General features: G+C 39.3%; 1 protein-coding gene and 1 long non-coding RNA gene across 4 annotated transcripts; one reads left to right on the plus strand and one right to left on the minus strand.

Annotated features, from left to right (window-relative positions):
* Positions 1 to 1,007: 1,007 nt before the first annotated feature.
* On the plus strand, positions 1,008 to 8,223 carry LOC116302579 (WAP four-disulfide core domain protein 18). 3 transcript variants are annotated; one of them, XM_089036289.1, is made up of 5 exons: positions 1,008 to 1,152; positions 2,397 to 2,433; positions 7,499 to 7,645; positions 7,806 to 7,922; positions 8,083 to 8,223. In XM_089036289.1, exons 1-5 carry the CDS (start codon positions 1,108 to 1,110, stop codon positions 8,085 to 8,087), a joined length of 351 nt encoding a protein of 116 aa, XP_088892415.1. In that variant the 5' UTR covers positions 1,008 to 1,107; the 3' UTR covers positions 8,088 to 8,223. The 3 variants fall into 3 exon arrangements, with proteins under 3 accessions (XP_088892415.1, XP_031567773.1, XP_088892413.1); XM_089036287.1 differs by lacking the exons at positions 1,008 to 1,152; positions 2,397 to 2,433 and adding exons at positions 4,661 to 4,866; positions 6,419 to 6,455; XM_031711913.2 differs by lacking the exons at positions 7,499 to 7,645; positions 7,806 to 7,922; positions 8,083 to 8,223 and adding exons at positions 3,004 to 3,153; positions 3,297 to 3,422.
* LOC148913890 (uncharacterized) lies at positions 2,992 to 4,459 on the minus strand. The gene is made up of 2 exons (XR_016121066.1): positions 4,354 to 4,459; positions 2,992 to 4,247 (listed from the first exon to the last, which is right to left on the minus strand). It is a non-coding gene; the product is annotated as an uncharacterized LOC148913890 (long non-coding RNA).
* Positions 8,224 to 16,867: the final 8,644 nt, after the last annotated feature.

A 16,867-nucleotide genomic window follows, 5' to 3' on the forward strand; every position in this document is an offset into this window, starting at 1 on the left:
TAATCATATCAAGAATACATAAATGCCGGTAAATTATACACCGTGAAAAGATGAAAAAACTTACTGACGTTTCGAACGCTAGTCCTTCTTTTACTCCGACGAAGAACTAGCGTCCGACGCAGCTCACACTAGTTTTAGCTAGTTATCTGTTCTAAAGAATACAAAAGTCAGTGAAGGAAAACTAAGAAAAACAAGATTTCGCTTCAGCATTTAAAACATAGCGCCAAAAAACGTATTGACTAAATTCAATTCTTACTGTGAGAAAGATTTGGTTATTAAATATCCAAATGTACTAAACGTAAAGGTAAAGATTTTAAAAATAGGGTTTGTAATAAATTTGATCTTCTCGTTCATCATATTCGTTATTGCTAGTGAAGCGGGGTAATTGTAGTGAATAGTTAATTACTCAGTCAAAAAAAACTAGGCTATTGCTAAAGCGAGGAATCTCGTAAATGAGGAAGTATAAGTTTAACCTTTGACCCGGGTGTGTGTGTGGGGTGGGGGGGTTGCAGGGACTTGTGTACATCTTTAAAGTGCACGGCCTAACCCAAGATACAATTCTTTCAGTATTGATTCTATAACTTATAGTTGAGTAAATAGTTGAATGGTGAAATATTTCTTCATTTGAATGTTGCGTCTTTAAGTTAAGATGTTTGATACTCCCAATCATTACTGACTGTGACTGTGACTCGCTCAAATAGCGCGATCAAATATCATCGTCCTTAGAAAACATAGAAATCATCACAGGTATAGCCCAAGCTAGGTTTCTGTGATGTAATATTATAAGAAAATGTATGGCCATAAAGTAAAGAAACCTTAGCTGACCAATCTTTTTATTGACTGTGATTCGTTATTTTCAAAAGCCAGTAATCTATCATCGTTCTCATATTATTAGAAATTGTTTATTGGCTGTAGCTCGATTTATTTATTCTGGGACGCCACGCGATTTGAGAGACGTAAATCAATCAATCAGTCAAGAATCAAAAGTCCTTTAAATAGCTTTAAAATAGCGATTGAGAGACAGGATACTGTGTCTTTTGATTTAGCAAGTCTTTTGAGCCTGAATTGTTCGATTATCTGCGATTGACTCCACAACTGATAAAGACGATGAAGAAATCTGCTTTTCTTGGTATTGGCATTCTTATCGTGATGGTAAGAAAAACTTCATGATCATTACAAGGGATTCATTAAGAATATACAATCAAATGTATTGGCAAAAGATACGTTTGTCATAGATAGCGCATTGCCATTTTTTCAAAGCAAAAGGGCGTATTCTATATTTATACATGACGGTCTTGCTGCAGTACATAAACTGAGTCGTTAAAAGTGTACGACAAGTAAAGTTGTAATCTAGTAGAAAGTATCCCTAAAAGGCATCCTTTGTTTAACTACTGCTACGGCAGCTAGCTTCTGCTTCATAATTTAAAGATATATGGTCGAGAAAGAATTGGTTCATTAGCGCATATAAAGAATATTAAGAACAAATATTGACTACCATGGCCACGTCTCTAAAACGGGCAATTGTTGAATACCCATCACTCCATTCACACCAAAAGTTGTTTACTCTAGATTCTATCTTTTATATGCGAGCCTCTAAATTTCACAAGAGTCAAACCACCTTGAAATTTATGTTGTGCAACATATATATAAAGGACAGATATGAGCAGGTTTGAGTCAAAGGCTGTATTGTGTTTGTTGATAATTTTCAATGAAAACCCGTTTAGTCAAACCACTTAAAAACATGTTTTGCACTTGGTGTGAAAAGGATAAAACATAGATCATTATCAGGGATTGAACCGTTTGTTTAGAGTTTTGAAAATTTCAACAATTTTCAAGACAGAGACGACAAACTTTGAAATATTAAAATAAATGAATCACGACTTCGACTACAAGATCTTTAGAAATATCTATTTAAGAAAAATAATGAATAAGTTGAGTGTCTCGAAATAGTTACTGATCACATGCAAAACGATTCAAAATAAAATATTGAATAATCATGTTGTAAATAAATATCTCAGCCACTCAAAACCCATTAAGTCATCAAGATTTTGACTCGTATTTTCATTAATGATGATTATAAATAAGAATTAATAGGGCCGTGAATGGTCTTATTTTATAAGCACTTCATCACCCAAGCAACCGCTATATTACAAATAAGAAAAATGGCATAGAAATAGGTGAGAAACTATGGCAACAGATTTTACATTAAAGGGTCATTATTTTTAAACATGACGAAAAAAATCTTTTTTGGTGTGTTGGCTAAAGATAATTATATTCTTTTTGAGGATGATAACATGTTGTTGGTAAAGAAAGGAACAATAATCAAGAGAATAACATGTGTTCTAAATAAGGACGAAAGTTAAGTATGTTTATTGTTGTTTTTCGTCGTTCTATAGTTTTTCATCACAACTCAAGCTCATCCAATCCAACCAGGTAAGACATCCAGTATGTCACGTATGATATCTTGAATAAAACAGTCGATAGGCTTCATATGTGGTTGCCGGCCTACCCTGGGGTCCAGAAGTTATTTATGCTCGCTTCGGCGTTTGCTATTTTGAGATGGAACCTCTGGAACCCAGGGTAGTGCTTGCCAAATAAATAGTAATGTTTCGAATTCTTATAAGTCTTGAGAGCAGAAGCGTTATAATAATTCTTCTCAGGAACGAAGCTTATTAATGGATGCTATACGTTCACAGAAATTCGGTAGCTTTAAGAAATGTGTTTTACCACGGGGTTTCAAAGAATTGTTCTTCTTACTTGTTATTCAAAGTTAGCTTAACTTAACTTGTAAAAGAAATCCAATATTCGTTCTGTTTTGCACTGAAGAAACCACAGGATGATGCTGAATCATGTCTACAAAACTGAAATGCGTTGTTTCTTTTCTTAAAATTTAGTAATGTCATTATAAATGTACTGCTGTATCGATAATACATGACGGTTCTACCGTTTAGGATCTATATACCCCATTTCCCCAATACTCAGAATTCGTTATCCTTTTTTTAGACAGGTTTATTGATACTATTTTGAAGAGGAAGCGCACAGGGTCATGCCCAAAACCGGGTATTGGTCTTTGTGCCGAACTTTGTGGCAGTGGGTGTCCTTACGGACAACTGTGCTGTTTTAATGGCTGTGGGCACGAATGCATGGATGCAGGTTTGTGAATTATTGAAAATTTTTGTACGTATCTAGGCAGGCAGGCAGGCAGGCAGGCAGGCAGCAAGCAGATCGATCATCCTTATCTTTACCTATCGTCAAAATTGTTATAAACATTAATGTTTTCATTCTTTCTTTTCCAGTTTGAACTCCAATACTGCTGGAGAAAAGAAGACGGTCAGCAGCATGCAACCTCTAGATAACTACATAATGAAGTGTTAAACATAACTGTACGTAAAACAGAAAGGAAATAAAAAACAAAGAACAAATCTTACTTGTTTTACGAGGGTAAAGCAATAGCTATATGATAATTCAACCGCGACTGAAGTAGCAAATAAATACCGTCTTACACAAGTTGTCTGGTACAAGCCATGATCAACCATGCATGCCAGATTGGTTTGAACTCAGTTTAGTAGGTACGGCTTTATTAAATCACTATCGTTACACTATCTATCAGCTACTACTGCTAATTATTGATGACTAGCTAAAACAACTAGTATGAGAAACTGAATAACTAATGTAACTGAATTTTACGATTGGGTAAGGAGTTAGTACGAGGAAAGAAACTTCTCTTAAGACGTTCTGTTCTACACTTAAAAAGATTCCAGCTTTTCGAATTTCTAATGAAATGCTAATGAAATGGCCATAAGGTTAACAGCGAGAACACCTATCGAAACGATACTTTTGTTCTATTTTAAATCATCATATTCTGGATATTTAGTCCAAGCACTTTATGAGAGCAAACTAACTGTTTCAAGCGCTCAACCATGTGCTGTCTAAATAACTGGAGATAGCAGGGGTTACTCTCTGAAGAAACAGTCTCGAAGCTTCTTACACTTTTTAGCATTAAGTTTCATCCAGTTGCGAGAGGCCCACAAACTGTATGGTTGAAATGCTATCCTTTCCTAAATTCTCTGACATCGAGACATCATCCGCATACTTCCACATCTTGGTATTAGGTGAAGCAGTTCTCGAATCGTTTACCATGATCAGGAACAAGATTGGTCCTAGTTTTGTTCCTTGAGGGACGCCGGCACTGATTGAGCCAATCTCAAATAAAATTAGCAATCCTGACACGTCTATCTGAAAGAAAACTGAAGAAATTCAAGAAATCAAAGAACGCCTGATTCCAAGGTTTTTACCAATCCGATACAAAGCTTTCGAAAAGCCCAAAAAGCAAACACGTAGATATATACTTACATACTTGATACTAAATTATCGAGTGCAGAATTTTCACAAGGAATTAAAGACGTTCAAGCTGTTTTTATTAAATTGTTAAATTGGTTGATCCACATAAGGCATTGAAGGTCGTTGCATATTATATTGAATGACGGTTAAATGCAATCACATATCATTGTCTTATTAATATTAATATATCATTTCAATCTTTTTATTGGCTGCGATTCGTTATTTTCAAAAGCCAGCCTATCATCGTCCTTAGAATATTATTGAATATCAATTTAACATTTTATTGGCTGTCGTTCGATTTATTCTGGGAAGCCATCCAGAACACGATCAGTTGAGAGACGTAAATCAATCAAGCATCAAAAGCCTTTTAAAGCTTTAAATAGCGATTGAGAGACAGGATACTGCGTCTTTTGATTTAGCCAGTCTTTTGAGCCTGAATTGTTCGATTGTCTGCGATTGACTCCACAACTGATAAAGACGATGAAGAAATCTGCTTTTCTTGGTATTGGCATCCTTATCGTGACGGTAAGAAAAACTTCATGATCATTACAAGGGATTCATTAAGAAGAATATACAATCAAATGTATTGGCAAAAGATATGTTTGTCATAGTTTGGAAGTAAAGGTGTTGCAATTTGAATACTGAGTGCATAGCCATTTAAAGCAAAAGGGCGTATTCTATATTTATAAATGACGGTCTTGCTGCAGTAAATAAACTGATTCGTTAAAAGTGTGCGACAAATTAAGATGAAATCTAGTCTCCAGAAACGTACTCCTAAAATATCCTTTGCTTAAATACTGCTACAACAGCTAGTTTCTGTTTTTTAATTTAACTGAAGCATTTTGATGAAGACGTCGATGTTTATAATATAAAGAATTCGGTTCATCAGTGCGTAAATTAAGAAATTTGGTCACGTCCCTTATACGCCACTTATACTCCATTAACATTAAATTGTTGTTTAGTTAAACCGGGTTTCCATAAGATACGAGCGTTTATTTTTTACAAGAACCAAACTACTTAAACTTATGTCGTTTAACATGAAGGACAGTTAGTAGCAGTTTTGCAGTAAGGCGCACTTATTCGATTCGTTATCAGGGATTGAACCGTTATATATACGCCTCACTAGCTTTAAACCCACAAGCTTCTAGCTTTAAAACCTAACGTGTGTAAATAAAAATAGATTTAAAAAAATATTTTTTAAGGCAGAGACACTGACAAAATGTTTAAATATTTAAATAAACGAATCATGACTTCAGATCATTTAGAAATCCACTTTTCAAGATAGTTAATGTGATTGATAGTTACTGATCAGAGCAAAACGTTCAAAATATAATATTGAATAATCATTATGTAAAGCCAGTGACTTAAGCCTCGGCCACTAAAAACCATTAGGGTCATATCATTAGATTTTTTAGGGGGGAGGGGGGGGGGTTGGTCAATTTATTTTGTGCAGGATTTTTTTTACGCCTCATGGCTGTGCAGGAAATGTTATTATTATTACTATTATTATTTTATTTTATTATTATTTTTATTATTATTATTATTTTTTGAATTTGTTTTTTCTGGCACGTTTCTTATGCATGATATTTTTTCTAGCTATGCTAGAAATTTTTGGGGGTTTTTGCCCAACCCCCCTCCCAGTGGGATACAGTTTTAACAAGGATCGTCATTTTTGGTGACAAAATCAGCAACAGAATCAGGCGATTGCTGAAAAAAAATGGTTTCCTGTTTTTGTTTTCGAGATATTCCATAAAAACTGTCTTTGCGTGACTTGGAGTAAGTGACGAATTAACTGATGACAGGGAGCAGTCCAAATCGCTGTCATGTGGAACCAAAGAGCTCCACGCCAGCCATGTCAAGTATTCTTATTACTGAAGATTATTAATAAATAGTCCTATTTTATAAGCACTTCAAGTCAACACCCAAGCAACACTGCTATATTACAAATATGAAAAATGTCATAAAAGTCATTAAGAAACTATGACAACTGATTTTGTACATTAGGGGGTCAATTTTAAACGCGAAAAAATCTGTCTTTGTCTGTTTTATTGTTCTATTGTTTTTCGTCGTTCTATAGTTTTTCATCGCAAATCAAGCTCATCCAATCCAACCAGGTAAGGCATCAAGTATGCCACGTATGATATCTTGAATAAAACAGTCGATAGGCTTTTAGTGGCATGCATACACATATACTTCACTCATATGTGGTTGCCGGCCTACCCTGGGGTCAAGAAGTTATTTATGCTCGCTTCGGCGTTTGCTATTTTGAGATGGAACCTCTGGAGCCCATAGAAAATTCTTCTCATACTTTTCTCTTACTTGTTATTCAAATTTGGATTAACTTAACGTAAAAGAAATTCAATATTCATTATGCCTTGCACTGAAGAAACCACAGGATCGGATGATGAATCATGTCTACAAAACTGAAATGCGTTGTTTATTTTCTTAAAATATAGTACTGTCATTATAAATGTACTGCTGTATCAATCATAATATTGAGTATTTTTAGTCTCTTAGTGTGGTACTATATGTGGCTTTTTGTAGTTATTCTCAAAGTCATATTCTATAATATCTAATACTACTAATCATTTATATAATTGTATTTATTTCAGTTTCCTAGTGATGTAAATATTTATTATATAATTACCAATGAAATATCTATTTTTCTCTATTTCGAAGAATTGATATCTTCACACGTGAAAATAACATGTTATTTTCACGTGTGAAGATAACACCATTGCGATGGCTATTCGGCAAAAATACACGGAAAGAATTGCCTGAAAAAGCCAAAACATACTTCATTGATAATTATATAATAAACAGAATATTACATGGCCGCTTGGAGATACGAATTTTATCTTCTCGTGTTGAAAATCTCTCACTCGTTCGCTACGCTCACTCGTAGTGAGAGATCGTTTTCAACACTCGAAGATAAATTTCGTATCTCCGCGCGCCCATGTAATATCCTCTATATCTACGGCCTACCTGAAAACAATTCTAATTCTTCTATTACTCAATGAGTGTGGCGGCTATCGTATTCGAATAAAGATCGATTGATTGATCATACATAACAGTTCTACCGTTTAGGACCTCTGTCGAGTAGGCAATCGCTCTGTACCCCATTGTTCCCAATACTCATTATAACTTCTGCTTCCAGACAGGTTTTTTGATACTGTTGTGAAGCGCGTCGGAGTATGCCCAAAACCGACGGGTTTTGGTGTTTGTGCCGAACTTTGTGGCGGCGCGTGTCCTTACGGACAACTCTGCTGTTCCAATGGCTGCGGACACCAATGTATGAATCCAGGTTAGTGAACCCATTGAACATGAAAACGTTTTTAGCTAGTTGTCCAAAGATATAGACAGACAAATAAGAAGACGTCACGTACAGACAGACGGGCAAGACAGAGAGAAAGAAAAACTGATTTCAATTTTGCCATTTTATTTTTCTTCTTTTTTTATTTTAGTGACAGCAAAGCCACGAGGTAAATGTCCAAACATACAGTGTTTAGTGTCTGACTGCACTGTTGACAAGGACTGTAATAATGGCATGAAGTGCTGTAGTGGCTGCTGTGCTCAGCCAAGTAAGTAGAATGGAGAAAGACTGTAAATGAAGACAAGCAGGCAGGCAGGCAGGCAGGCAGGCACGCAGCAAGCTGGCCATCATATCATAATCATCATTGCCATCTTTACCTATCGTTAAAATTGTTATAAACAGTAATGTTTTCATTCTTTCTTTTCCAGTTTGAATCCCAATACTTCTGGAGAAAAGAAGACGGTCAGCAGCATGCACCCTCTAGATAACTACATAATGAAGTAAAGATGGTAATGAAGTGTTAAACATAACTGTACGTAAAACAGAAAGGAAAAAATAAAAAGCAAAAACACACAAAAAAATTGTTTGTCTTACGGGGGTAAAGGTATAATAGCTATAATGTAATAATTTAACGAGCAGCAAATTAAGGCGAGAAAATATATACAAGTTGTCTGGCATAAGGGATGGTCAATTTTCTGAATTTTAAGTTTAAACATTTATTTAATCAGTATCGTTGCACTAGAGCGCATGCAGTAGAACCATGGAATAAAAACAAAGTTGATACTGACAAATAGTTGCTATTTAGTGAGTAATAGTTGCTAGCACTCAACCACAACATTTAGGGAAATGGTCTCTTGTTTGTTTGTCTTTGTATGCTTAACTAGTATGAGAAACTGAATAACTAATTAATGTGATATCTTACAATAGTCCCCTTTACAGTTCCCTGCGCCATCTTGAAAGGTAGCCGGGCCTTTGCATCGAAGCGAGACAAACGGTGAGCTTGCAATGATAGGGATCTATGAATAATTGTCCAAGGTGTTAAAAAAGGTCTCTATCATCGTATCATTGCAAGCTCACTGTTCATCTCGCTTCGATGCAAAGGCACAGCTACCTTTCAAGATGGCGCAGGGAACAGTGTAGGGACTATTCGGTAAGGCGTTGTTACTAGAGGGAAGAAACTTCTTCTGTTCTACACTTAAAAAGATTCCACCCTTTTGAATTTCTTATGAAATAGTGTGTGCGCTTGCCCTAGTTTGCGTGAGATCATGCTGAGAGAGTGGTTCACCTTTAATGATTTTCTCCAAAGTCTTAATGCAGAGATTTTAGCATCTCTTATCTAATCTTGGGCAGCTATCTCTTTATAATAATAATAATAATAATAATAATAATAATAATAATAATAATAATAATAAATATTTATTTAGGAATGCCTAAGTCACAAGCGTGTTTCACATTAGGGTCTTGTAAAAATCTCTTTGAAGTGGCATCTAGGATTGTCCATGCAGGGTAGAACAGAAACAAAAATGGTCCTAATGTTGTTCTCTGAGGGAAGCCAGCACTGATTGGAATCCAATCTGAAACTAAATTACCTATCTCAAGACCTCTCAACGTTCTCGTCTATCTGAGAGAAAGCTTATGCTCCAAGAAATCAAAGAACGCCTGATACCAAGGTCTATTTGTTTTTGAGGGCAAGCACATTATGAACAATCCGATCAAAAGCTTTGGAAAACGTTCACCATGGCAGGATTTTCTATATACGAACGCCAGCTAGGCGTGGACCATATGCAAACAAAACAAGGTACTTGATATCACGCATGACATCACCGGCAAAAGAGAGTATCTGGAAAGGATACCAGAGGTTCAAACTTTTCATTTTACGATCGTAGCTAATGTACAGCGAGAGAAATTCGAGATTTCGTTCAGGGGGTCCTTCTCATTCCTTTGAAGGAGATTTATAGGAGAATGGATGGCAGCGGAACAGTATTTTTGACCTTTTTGGGCCCAAAAACTAGATTTTTGTGACCGTTTTCAAGAGCGATTGCTTTTCAAACAAATATTGAGATGCAAATCAGGGGACTTGGATTTTCACATTTGATTAACAACATTCAATGGTTTCTCTTTTTTAAATTCACGATATTATTTACAATGCACGCTTTTGATTCTTTCAATCCTCTTGGGGATATTCATTCGCATTTTTAAAACACTCCGAGTTGGCAGCCCTTACCGCCTTGATTTATAGTATCAGCTCTACGACCCTGTTTCTTGGACGCCATAAAACGTAAGCAGAGTCATAATTTTCAGTGTTTGATATAAAAGTTTATGTTTTGGATATGCATATGTAATGGGGCTTCATGCTGTCCAATTAAGAAATAATTGGACGAGGAAAATTCCGAGGACTGACAAAATTGGATGAGGCCGTAGGCTGAGTCCAATTTGGCAGTCAGAGGAATTATTTCTTGATTGGGGAGCATGAAGTCCCATTACCTATTAATTATATAGCTGCCTAATTAATCCCATATCAACAGGACCTGTCCAATTAAGAAAATAATTGGACAGTTACCTATATGGGATTAATTAAAAGCTGTATAATTTTAACTAATACAGTAGTATAGGGGATGGGGGTTCCAGCGCAACGACCACCGGAGGATTACCCGTCTAAAGTACCCCCCTCGATTCGTACCGCGATTACCCGCATCCCGTGTTTATGTAAAATATGTTAGTCTATATATGGAGTGCGAAGATTGTAAGAGAATTTTTAAGAAAGAAGTGGACTTGAAGAAGCATTTAAAGATGAAGACGAAATGTATGAGTAGCTATGATTGTGGATGTGGTAAGAAGTTTGAGACTAAGGTTAAATTGTTTTGGCATTGTCAGGATTGTGAGTATGACTACGACGATCTGAAAAGGGTCTGGAATTAGGTATAAGATATTTCCTATTATATAGATGGAATCCCAAAGCAATTTCGAAACGGTGTCAATACCCGGTAACGGTGAGATTGACGTTAGACAGTTTTGGCGGCAGTCAGAAAGGAAGGTCAAGAGAACGCTTCGAAAAGGCATAGAAGAATTAGGAGCCCTGAAAGCAAGCATAATGGTAGAAGTAAGTTTATCAAAAGATGAGGTAACGACGACAGCAATGTTGCGATCGAAGTCGTTAGTGATATTAGAGTCCACGAATCTGGATAGGTCACTCAGCGAAGCCTTAGAAGCAATAATGGAGTCGCTGTCTAACTACACGAAAGAAGGATCAGGTTGGACAGTGGAGGAGGTAGAAGGTATGGAGGTTAGCATGGCAAGGTACGTGCCAATACGAGGAGGAAGTTACGTGCCCCTGCCGGTGTGGGTAGAAAGGAAGAAGGCAATCGTTAACGTAAAGAATGACGACAACCGCTGCTTTATGTGGGCAATACGATCCGCACTGTATCCAGCAGAGAAGGATCCATGTAGGACAAGTAAGTATCCCACAGACGATTTAGAGTGGGATGGTGTGGAATTTCCCATGCAGTTGATAGACATCCCCATATTTGAGGAAATAAACGATTTAGCAATTAACGTTTACGGAGTCAGAGACCAAACGATAGTGCCACTAGCGCTGTCAAAGAGTAAAGGAGAACGAATACACCTCTTCTACCACGGCGGACATTATTCGTGGGTCAAACATGTTAGCAGACTATTTTACAGACACACCAAACACAAAGGCAAGAAATACTTCTGCGATTGCTGCTTATTATCCTTTACCAGCGTTAAAGCTCTAAAGGATCACGACGAAATGTGTCGCGGAGTCGAAGAAGTGGCGCAACGGATCCAGATGCCCACAGATAAGAACCTATCCTACTCAGACCATCAAAAGCAGATGCAGGTGCCTTACGTGATATATGCAGACTTTGAAGCGTTGATAACTAAGGAAGAGCAGAAAAGTGGTGCCACGAATAAGGTGGGATTACATGAGATTTGCTCCTTTGGTTACATAGTAGTCAGATCAGACGGTAAGGCCGACCCTCCTGTAATTTACCGAGGTAAGAACGCAGCTAATGAGTTTCTAGAAGCATTGCGAGAAGAGGAGGAAGAGATAAGAGAACAATTAAGACACCCAAAGAAGATGGTATTTACCAAAGAGAACCAGGAGGCTTTTACCAAGGCAAAGAAATGCCACATTTGCCAACATACGCTTCTCCAGTTTGGAAGACGGGTCAAGAAAGCGTGGGACGAAGATGGAAAGTATCTAGGAGAAGCTCATTTCAAATGTGGCAGGTATGCTAAGAAGGGTGAGAAGCCGGGAAAGCCTTCCACCCACTGCATTCATTGTCATAAAGCATTCGTTGAGGATTTCTATGTGGATAAGGTTAGAGATCACTGCCACATCACGGGTAACATTGGAAATGCAATATAAACTTCAAAGTAGATCCAGAAATGGAAATACCCGTATTCTTTCATAATTTAAGGGGTTACGACAGTCACTTACTCTTACAAGGAACGGACGGCTCCGAAGTAAAGTGCATACCCAACAACAAAGAAAGGTACATGTCCGTAACCGTAGGCAAGCTGAAGTTCTTAGACTCGCAGCAGTTCATGGCGGACTCCTTGGCAAACCTCGTAAAGTATAACACCAACTTTCCCATTTCCAGTCAATACGGCGCGGAAAGGAAAGGAGTCTACCCATACGAATACATGGACTCCTGGGAGCGATTCGAAGAGCCCCTACCACCCAAAGAGAGATTCTACAGCACCCTAAACGAGTCCGGTATAAAGGACGAGGAGTACCAGCATGCGTTAGATGTGTGGGAAAAGTACTCCTGTGAGAATATGGGAGAATACCACGACATCTACCTACGTTCAGACGTAGTGCTGCTCGCAGATGTTTTCCAAAGCTTTCGAAAGATGGCAATGGAATACTACGGGTTGGATCCAGCGAACTTCTACACGGCTCCTGGGCTTAGTTGGAGTGCGCTGCTAAAGACGACAAACGCGCAACTGGATTTCCTAACGGAATACGACATGTACCGCTTTATGGAAGACGGTATCCGCGGCGGTGTTTGCGGGCCCAGCAGACGATACGCCCGCGCAAACAATCCCACGGTGGAGTACGACCCGGAGAAGCCAACCACATACATCTTCTACTTAGACGCAAACAACCTCTACGGTTGGGCAATGTCACAGTACTTACCTGTACGCGACTTCGAATGGGACAACATAAAGCCCATAGAGTTTTACCTAAACGTAGGTAAAGAAGACGACAAAGGTTACGTGCTGGAGGTGGACCTGGAATACCCAGAGCACTTGCACGACGCACACAATGAGTTCCCATTAGCACCAGAAGCAATAGAAATACCATTTAAGCAGCTGAGTCCGCTGCAGAGGGAAATGTGTCCTGGCTACAAACCCTACAGGAAGCTAACGATGAACCTGATGGATAAGAAGAAGTATGTGGTGCATTACCGCAACCTGCAGTTCTATGTGCGCCACGGCTTACGCGTGAAGAAGATTCACCGCGTTTTGAAGTTCACGCAGGAACCATGGATGCGCTCCTACATTGACTTTAACACACAAAAGCGCACGCAGGCAAAGAATGACTTCGAAAAGAACCTGTTTAAACTAATGAACAATAGCGTATTTGGTAAGACAATGGAGAACATCCGCAAGCGCGTAAGCATAAAGATAGCCAGCACCAGAGAGGAAGCAGAAGCATACGTATCACAGCCTGGATTCGTTAGATACGTAGAAATGTTAAACTTCTACGTGATTCACATGAAGAAAGCGAATCTATTCCTGAATAAACCCGTATACACGGGGTTTACAGTGTTAGACCTATCAAAGCTGCTCATGTATGAGTTTTACTACGACAAGCTAAAACCGAAATACGGTGATAAGTGCCGCCTCTTATACACCGACACCGATTCCTTGATACTAGAGGTGCAGACGGAAGACATTTACGAAGACTGTGTTCCCGACATCGATGAATACGACACCAGTGATTACCCACGCGACCACTTCCTTTACTCCCCTAAAAACAAGAAAGTAATCGGGAAAATGAAGGATGAGATGAAAGGAAAACCCATCGTGGAATACGTGGGCCTGAAACCCAAGATGTACAGCGTGCTAAAGCTGGACGGTGTAGAAAAGAAAGCCAAAGGCGTAAAAAAGTACGTGGTTAAGAAGGACATTACGCACGAGTCCTACCTCAACGTATTACGAACACGCAAGGAACAGCGACATAAGATGAACAGCCTGCGCAGCTATGGTCATCAGATACATAACGTCACGCAGGAGAAGGTGTCACTGTCTGCATTTGACGGTAAGAGGTGGATGTGTGATGATGGTATCCATACGATAGCATTCGGACATCACACGATAAGCAGTTCTTCTTTGACGAACCCACGAGTGGGACCATCATGAAGATAATACAAGATGGGCTGACCCTTCTTAGCTATCGCACTTCGGATCTGGTAAGTTTCAAAAGACCAATTAGGATCCGTAGCTCTTTTGGATCCTCCTTCTAATTCACCCGGCTCATAGAGATATCGAACCGTGACATCACCTAATTTCTTTTCCTGGGGGAAGACCGCCCTCGAACTTCTGACGAAGGACTTGTGTTCCACGTGTTTCTTTTTTATGGCATCCTTGGGTTTCATTCCCGTAGCCCTGGCCGCCTCGTTGTTCAAAGCCACGATGACCTGGGGGAGCCTCTGAGTCCATTCCCTGTTGCGCTTGGAGGGATCTTCCAGCTCTTTCCAATACTGGTATCCAAAGAGACGCTCGGCCAGGGTCTTATTGAATCTTTCAACGATGCTCTGACCCCTGTGGTACTCAGCTTCGGCTCTCTTAATCTTAGTGCTGTGGTCTTTCAGGGTCTTAGTAACCACGCCCATGAACTCCGTCCCCGCATCCACTTGCAGCAGCTTAGGCCATTTCAAAACGCGTTTATAAATCCTACCTAGGGCTTCTGCGACTTCTCCAGAATCCTTGCTGGTTATGGGTTCGGCGTCCTTATATCTTCTTGCGATATCAACTACGGTCAAAGCGTACCTATAGGTCTTTCTTCTCACCTTGTCGTGCGGTAAGAAAAGCAAGTCCGCCTGATGAACTTCATTGGGGGCATTTACGGTAAAGCTGGGCCTGGGAATGTACTTAGGCACGGGAAGATAAACCTGCCAGAGGGTTTGTTTTTTTAACCAATTCTTAGCCGTCTCTTCTGATACCCTGGCCGCGGCTGCAAGTTTCTTGATGGCCGACGCTCCTCTCCAATAGCCTTCGGGTCCATAGTAAATCCTTTTGAGTTTGTCCTCTACGCGGCCCATTATATGAATTCCAAAACAAGATTGATCTTACGTCCGTTAAAATCCACCGTCTTTCCGTCCACTTTGATGGTGATGTTTATGCTTTCTACCAAATGAGACAAATCATATTCCAAAGAAATGGGAGTGTATTCTTCTGAGTCAAATGGATTACCTTTGGGTAGAAACTTGGACATAAGAGAAGACGTTTCTCCATTGTTGTAACTATGGACCAAGTCGCAATAGACTTCGTAAGAGGATGCAACTTTCCATTTCACGTCATATGTACTGCCGCTATTTATCGTGGTACTAGCAAGGCCCAGGAGTTCTACCAATGAACTGTCCTTTAAATTAGCGCTCCCACTATTTTTTTTGAATTTCATTTCATGGGGTAATCCTGTGGTAAGAGTATATCCATGCTTTGCTAGCTCCTTGGCCAGTGTTATAGGTGTGTATTGGGAATCTGGTATTTTTGGTTTGGCGGCATTGTCAACGACAAAGCCATCAATTAAATTATACCAAGAATTGTACAAAGAGCAACTAACCAACCGAACCCTTTCCGCGCGGATGGGAGGATTCAGATAAGTGGTAAAGTTATTCTTGTCGCTTTCCAAAAAGACGATCATTATATTAGATACGCCAAGGCCACGCCTCCTGCCAGCCCTGCGACTCCTACGAAGACCAACTCACTATTTTTTTGTTTCTTAGAAGGCTGGTAGTAATTCTTAAAGTCAGGCTTCTTTAACACCACTGTGGGGTGCGCCTGCGAATAAAGTTTAAAGGCGTAGTCTGTGTTTTCGAAGTTCTTATCCGCCTGCATTTTGTCTTGGTAATTCTTATCCAACCAATCCCTGTAAGCTTGTCTTTTTTTATTCCAAGCCGCCACGTCCCTTTGATATTTCTCCAGCGCTAAGTCGTGCCTTTTTCTTTCGGCGTTAGATTCTGCGTTTTTATCACCGCTAACTAATTTATCCAGATATCTACCGCCATAATTAGCTCCTGTAAATGCTAAAGCTGCAATAACTCCACCTGCGACTAAGCTAACCATTATATGTTAGGCAGGTACTTTTCCTTTCGTAGGTAATCCTTTAGCAAGATAGCCCCGCCAACGGCAGCGGTCATTTTAGTGAAATTAGCGAAGCTCTTGCTTGGGTCTTCAGTAAAGTCTTCTTTGAGCACTTTCTTACCTACCCAACCAATGCCCGCAACAATAGAGGTAATGATAGCTGCTTCTTCAACAGTTTTCAACAATGCAGTCGACATTATATTACAAAGCGAGAAGGTCATTCCATTTCAGGGATTTTGTTTTTTCTGACCTCCACAGGTGCGTGATATGTTGGGGCCTCCCACTTTACTTCTGGCTTCATATTCCGCCATTGTAAATAAAAGCTGCCTGCTGCTATAGCAATTCCTAACGCGCCGATGACGTAGCCGGGATTCCAAAAGGATTCGCTTTCGTCCTCCACCTTTTCTTCTTTTTTGGCTTTATTCTTTCTGTTCATCTCCGCGAGCTTCTTTCCCGCGGCAACTCTGCCTGCAGATTTAGGCTTGGTAATCTTCTGCTCCTCCTGAGGTTGTTCTTCGGTGCCACTCATCTTATATCTAAGGACTTGAAGGACTTGATAATAACTTGACGGCGACTTGACAATGACTTAAGGATGACTTGATTAAGTACTTAAGGACGACTTGACAATGACTTGACTAAGTACTTGAGAATGACTTAAGACGACTTGACTAAGTACTTGACAATGACTTGACTAAGTACTTGAGAATGACTTAAGACGACTTGACTAAGTACTTGACAATGACTTGACTAAGTACTTAAGACGACTTGACTAAGTACTTAAGGATGACTTGACTAAGTACTTAAGGATGACTTGACAATGACTTGACTAAGTACTTAAGACGACTTAAGGACGACTTGACTAAGTACTTGAGAATG

This window comes from Actinia tenebrosa, unplaced genomic scaffold, assembly GCF_029948245.1.
Source record: "Actinia tenebrosa isolate PJP-AT-01 unplaced genomic scaffold, QUT_ActTen_1.0 PGA_scaffold0__85_contigs__length_37466705, whole genome shotgun sequence".
NCBI classification, from domain to species: domain Eukaryota; kingdom Metazoa; phylum Cnidaria; class Anthozoa; order Actiniaria; family Actiniidae; genus Actinia; species Actinia tenebrosa.

Bases quoted from the DNA above. Each gene is read 5' to 3' on its own strand.
- LOC116302579 (XM_089036289.1), top strand. From the start codon at position 1,108: ATGAAGAAATCTGCTTTTCTTGGTATTGGCATTCTTATCGTGATG. The intron at 1,153-2,396 runs GTAAGAAAAACT...GTCGTTCTATAG, and splicing joins TTGGCATTCTTATCGTGATG to TTTTTCATCACAACTCAAGC. The intron at 2,434-7,498 runs GTAAGACATCCA...TTCTGCTTCCAG, and splicing joins AGCTCATCCAATCCAACCAG to ACAGGTTTTTTGATACTGTT.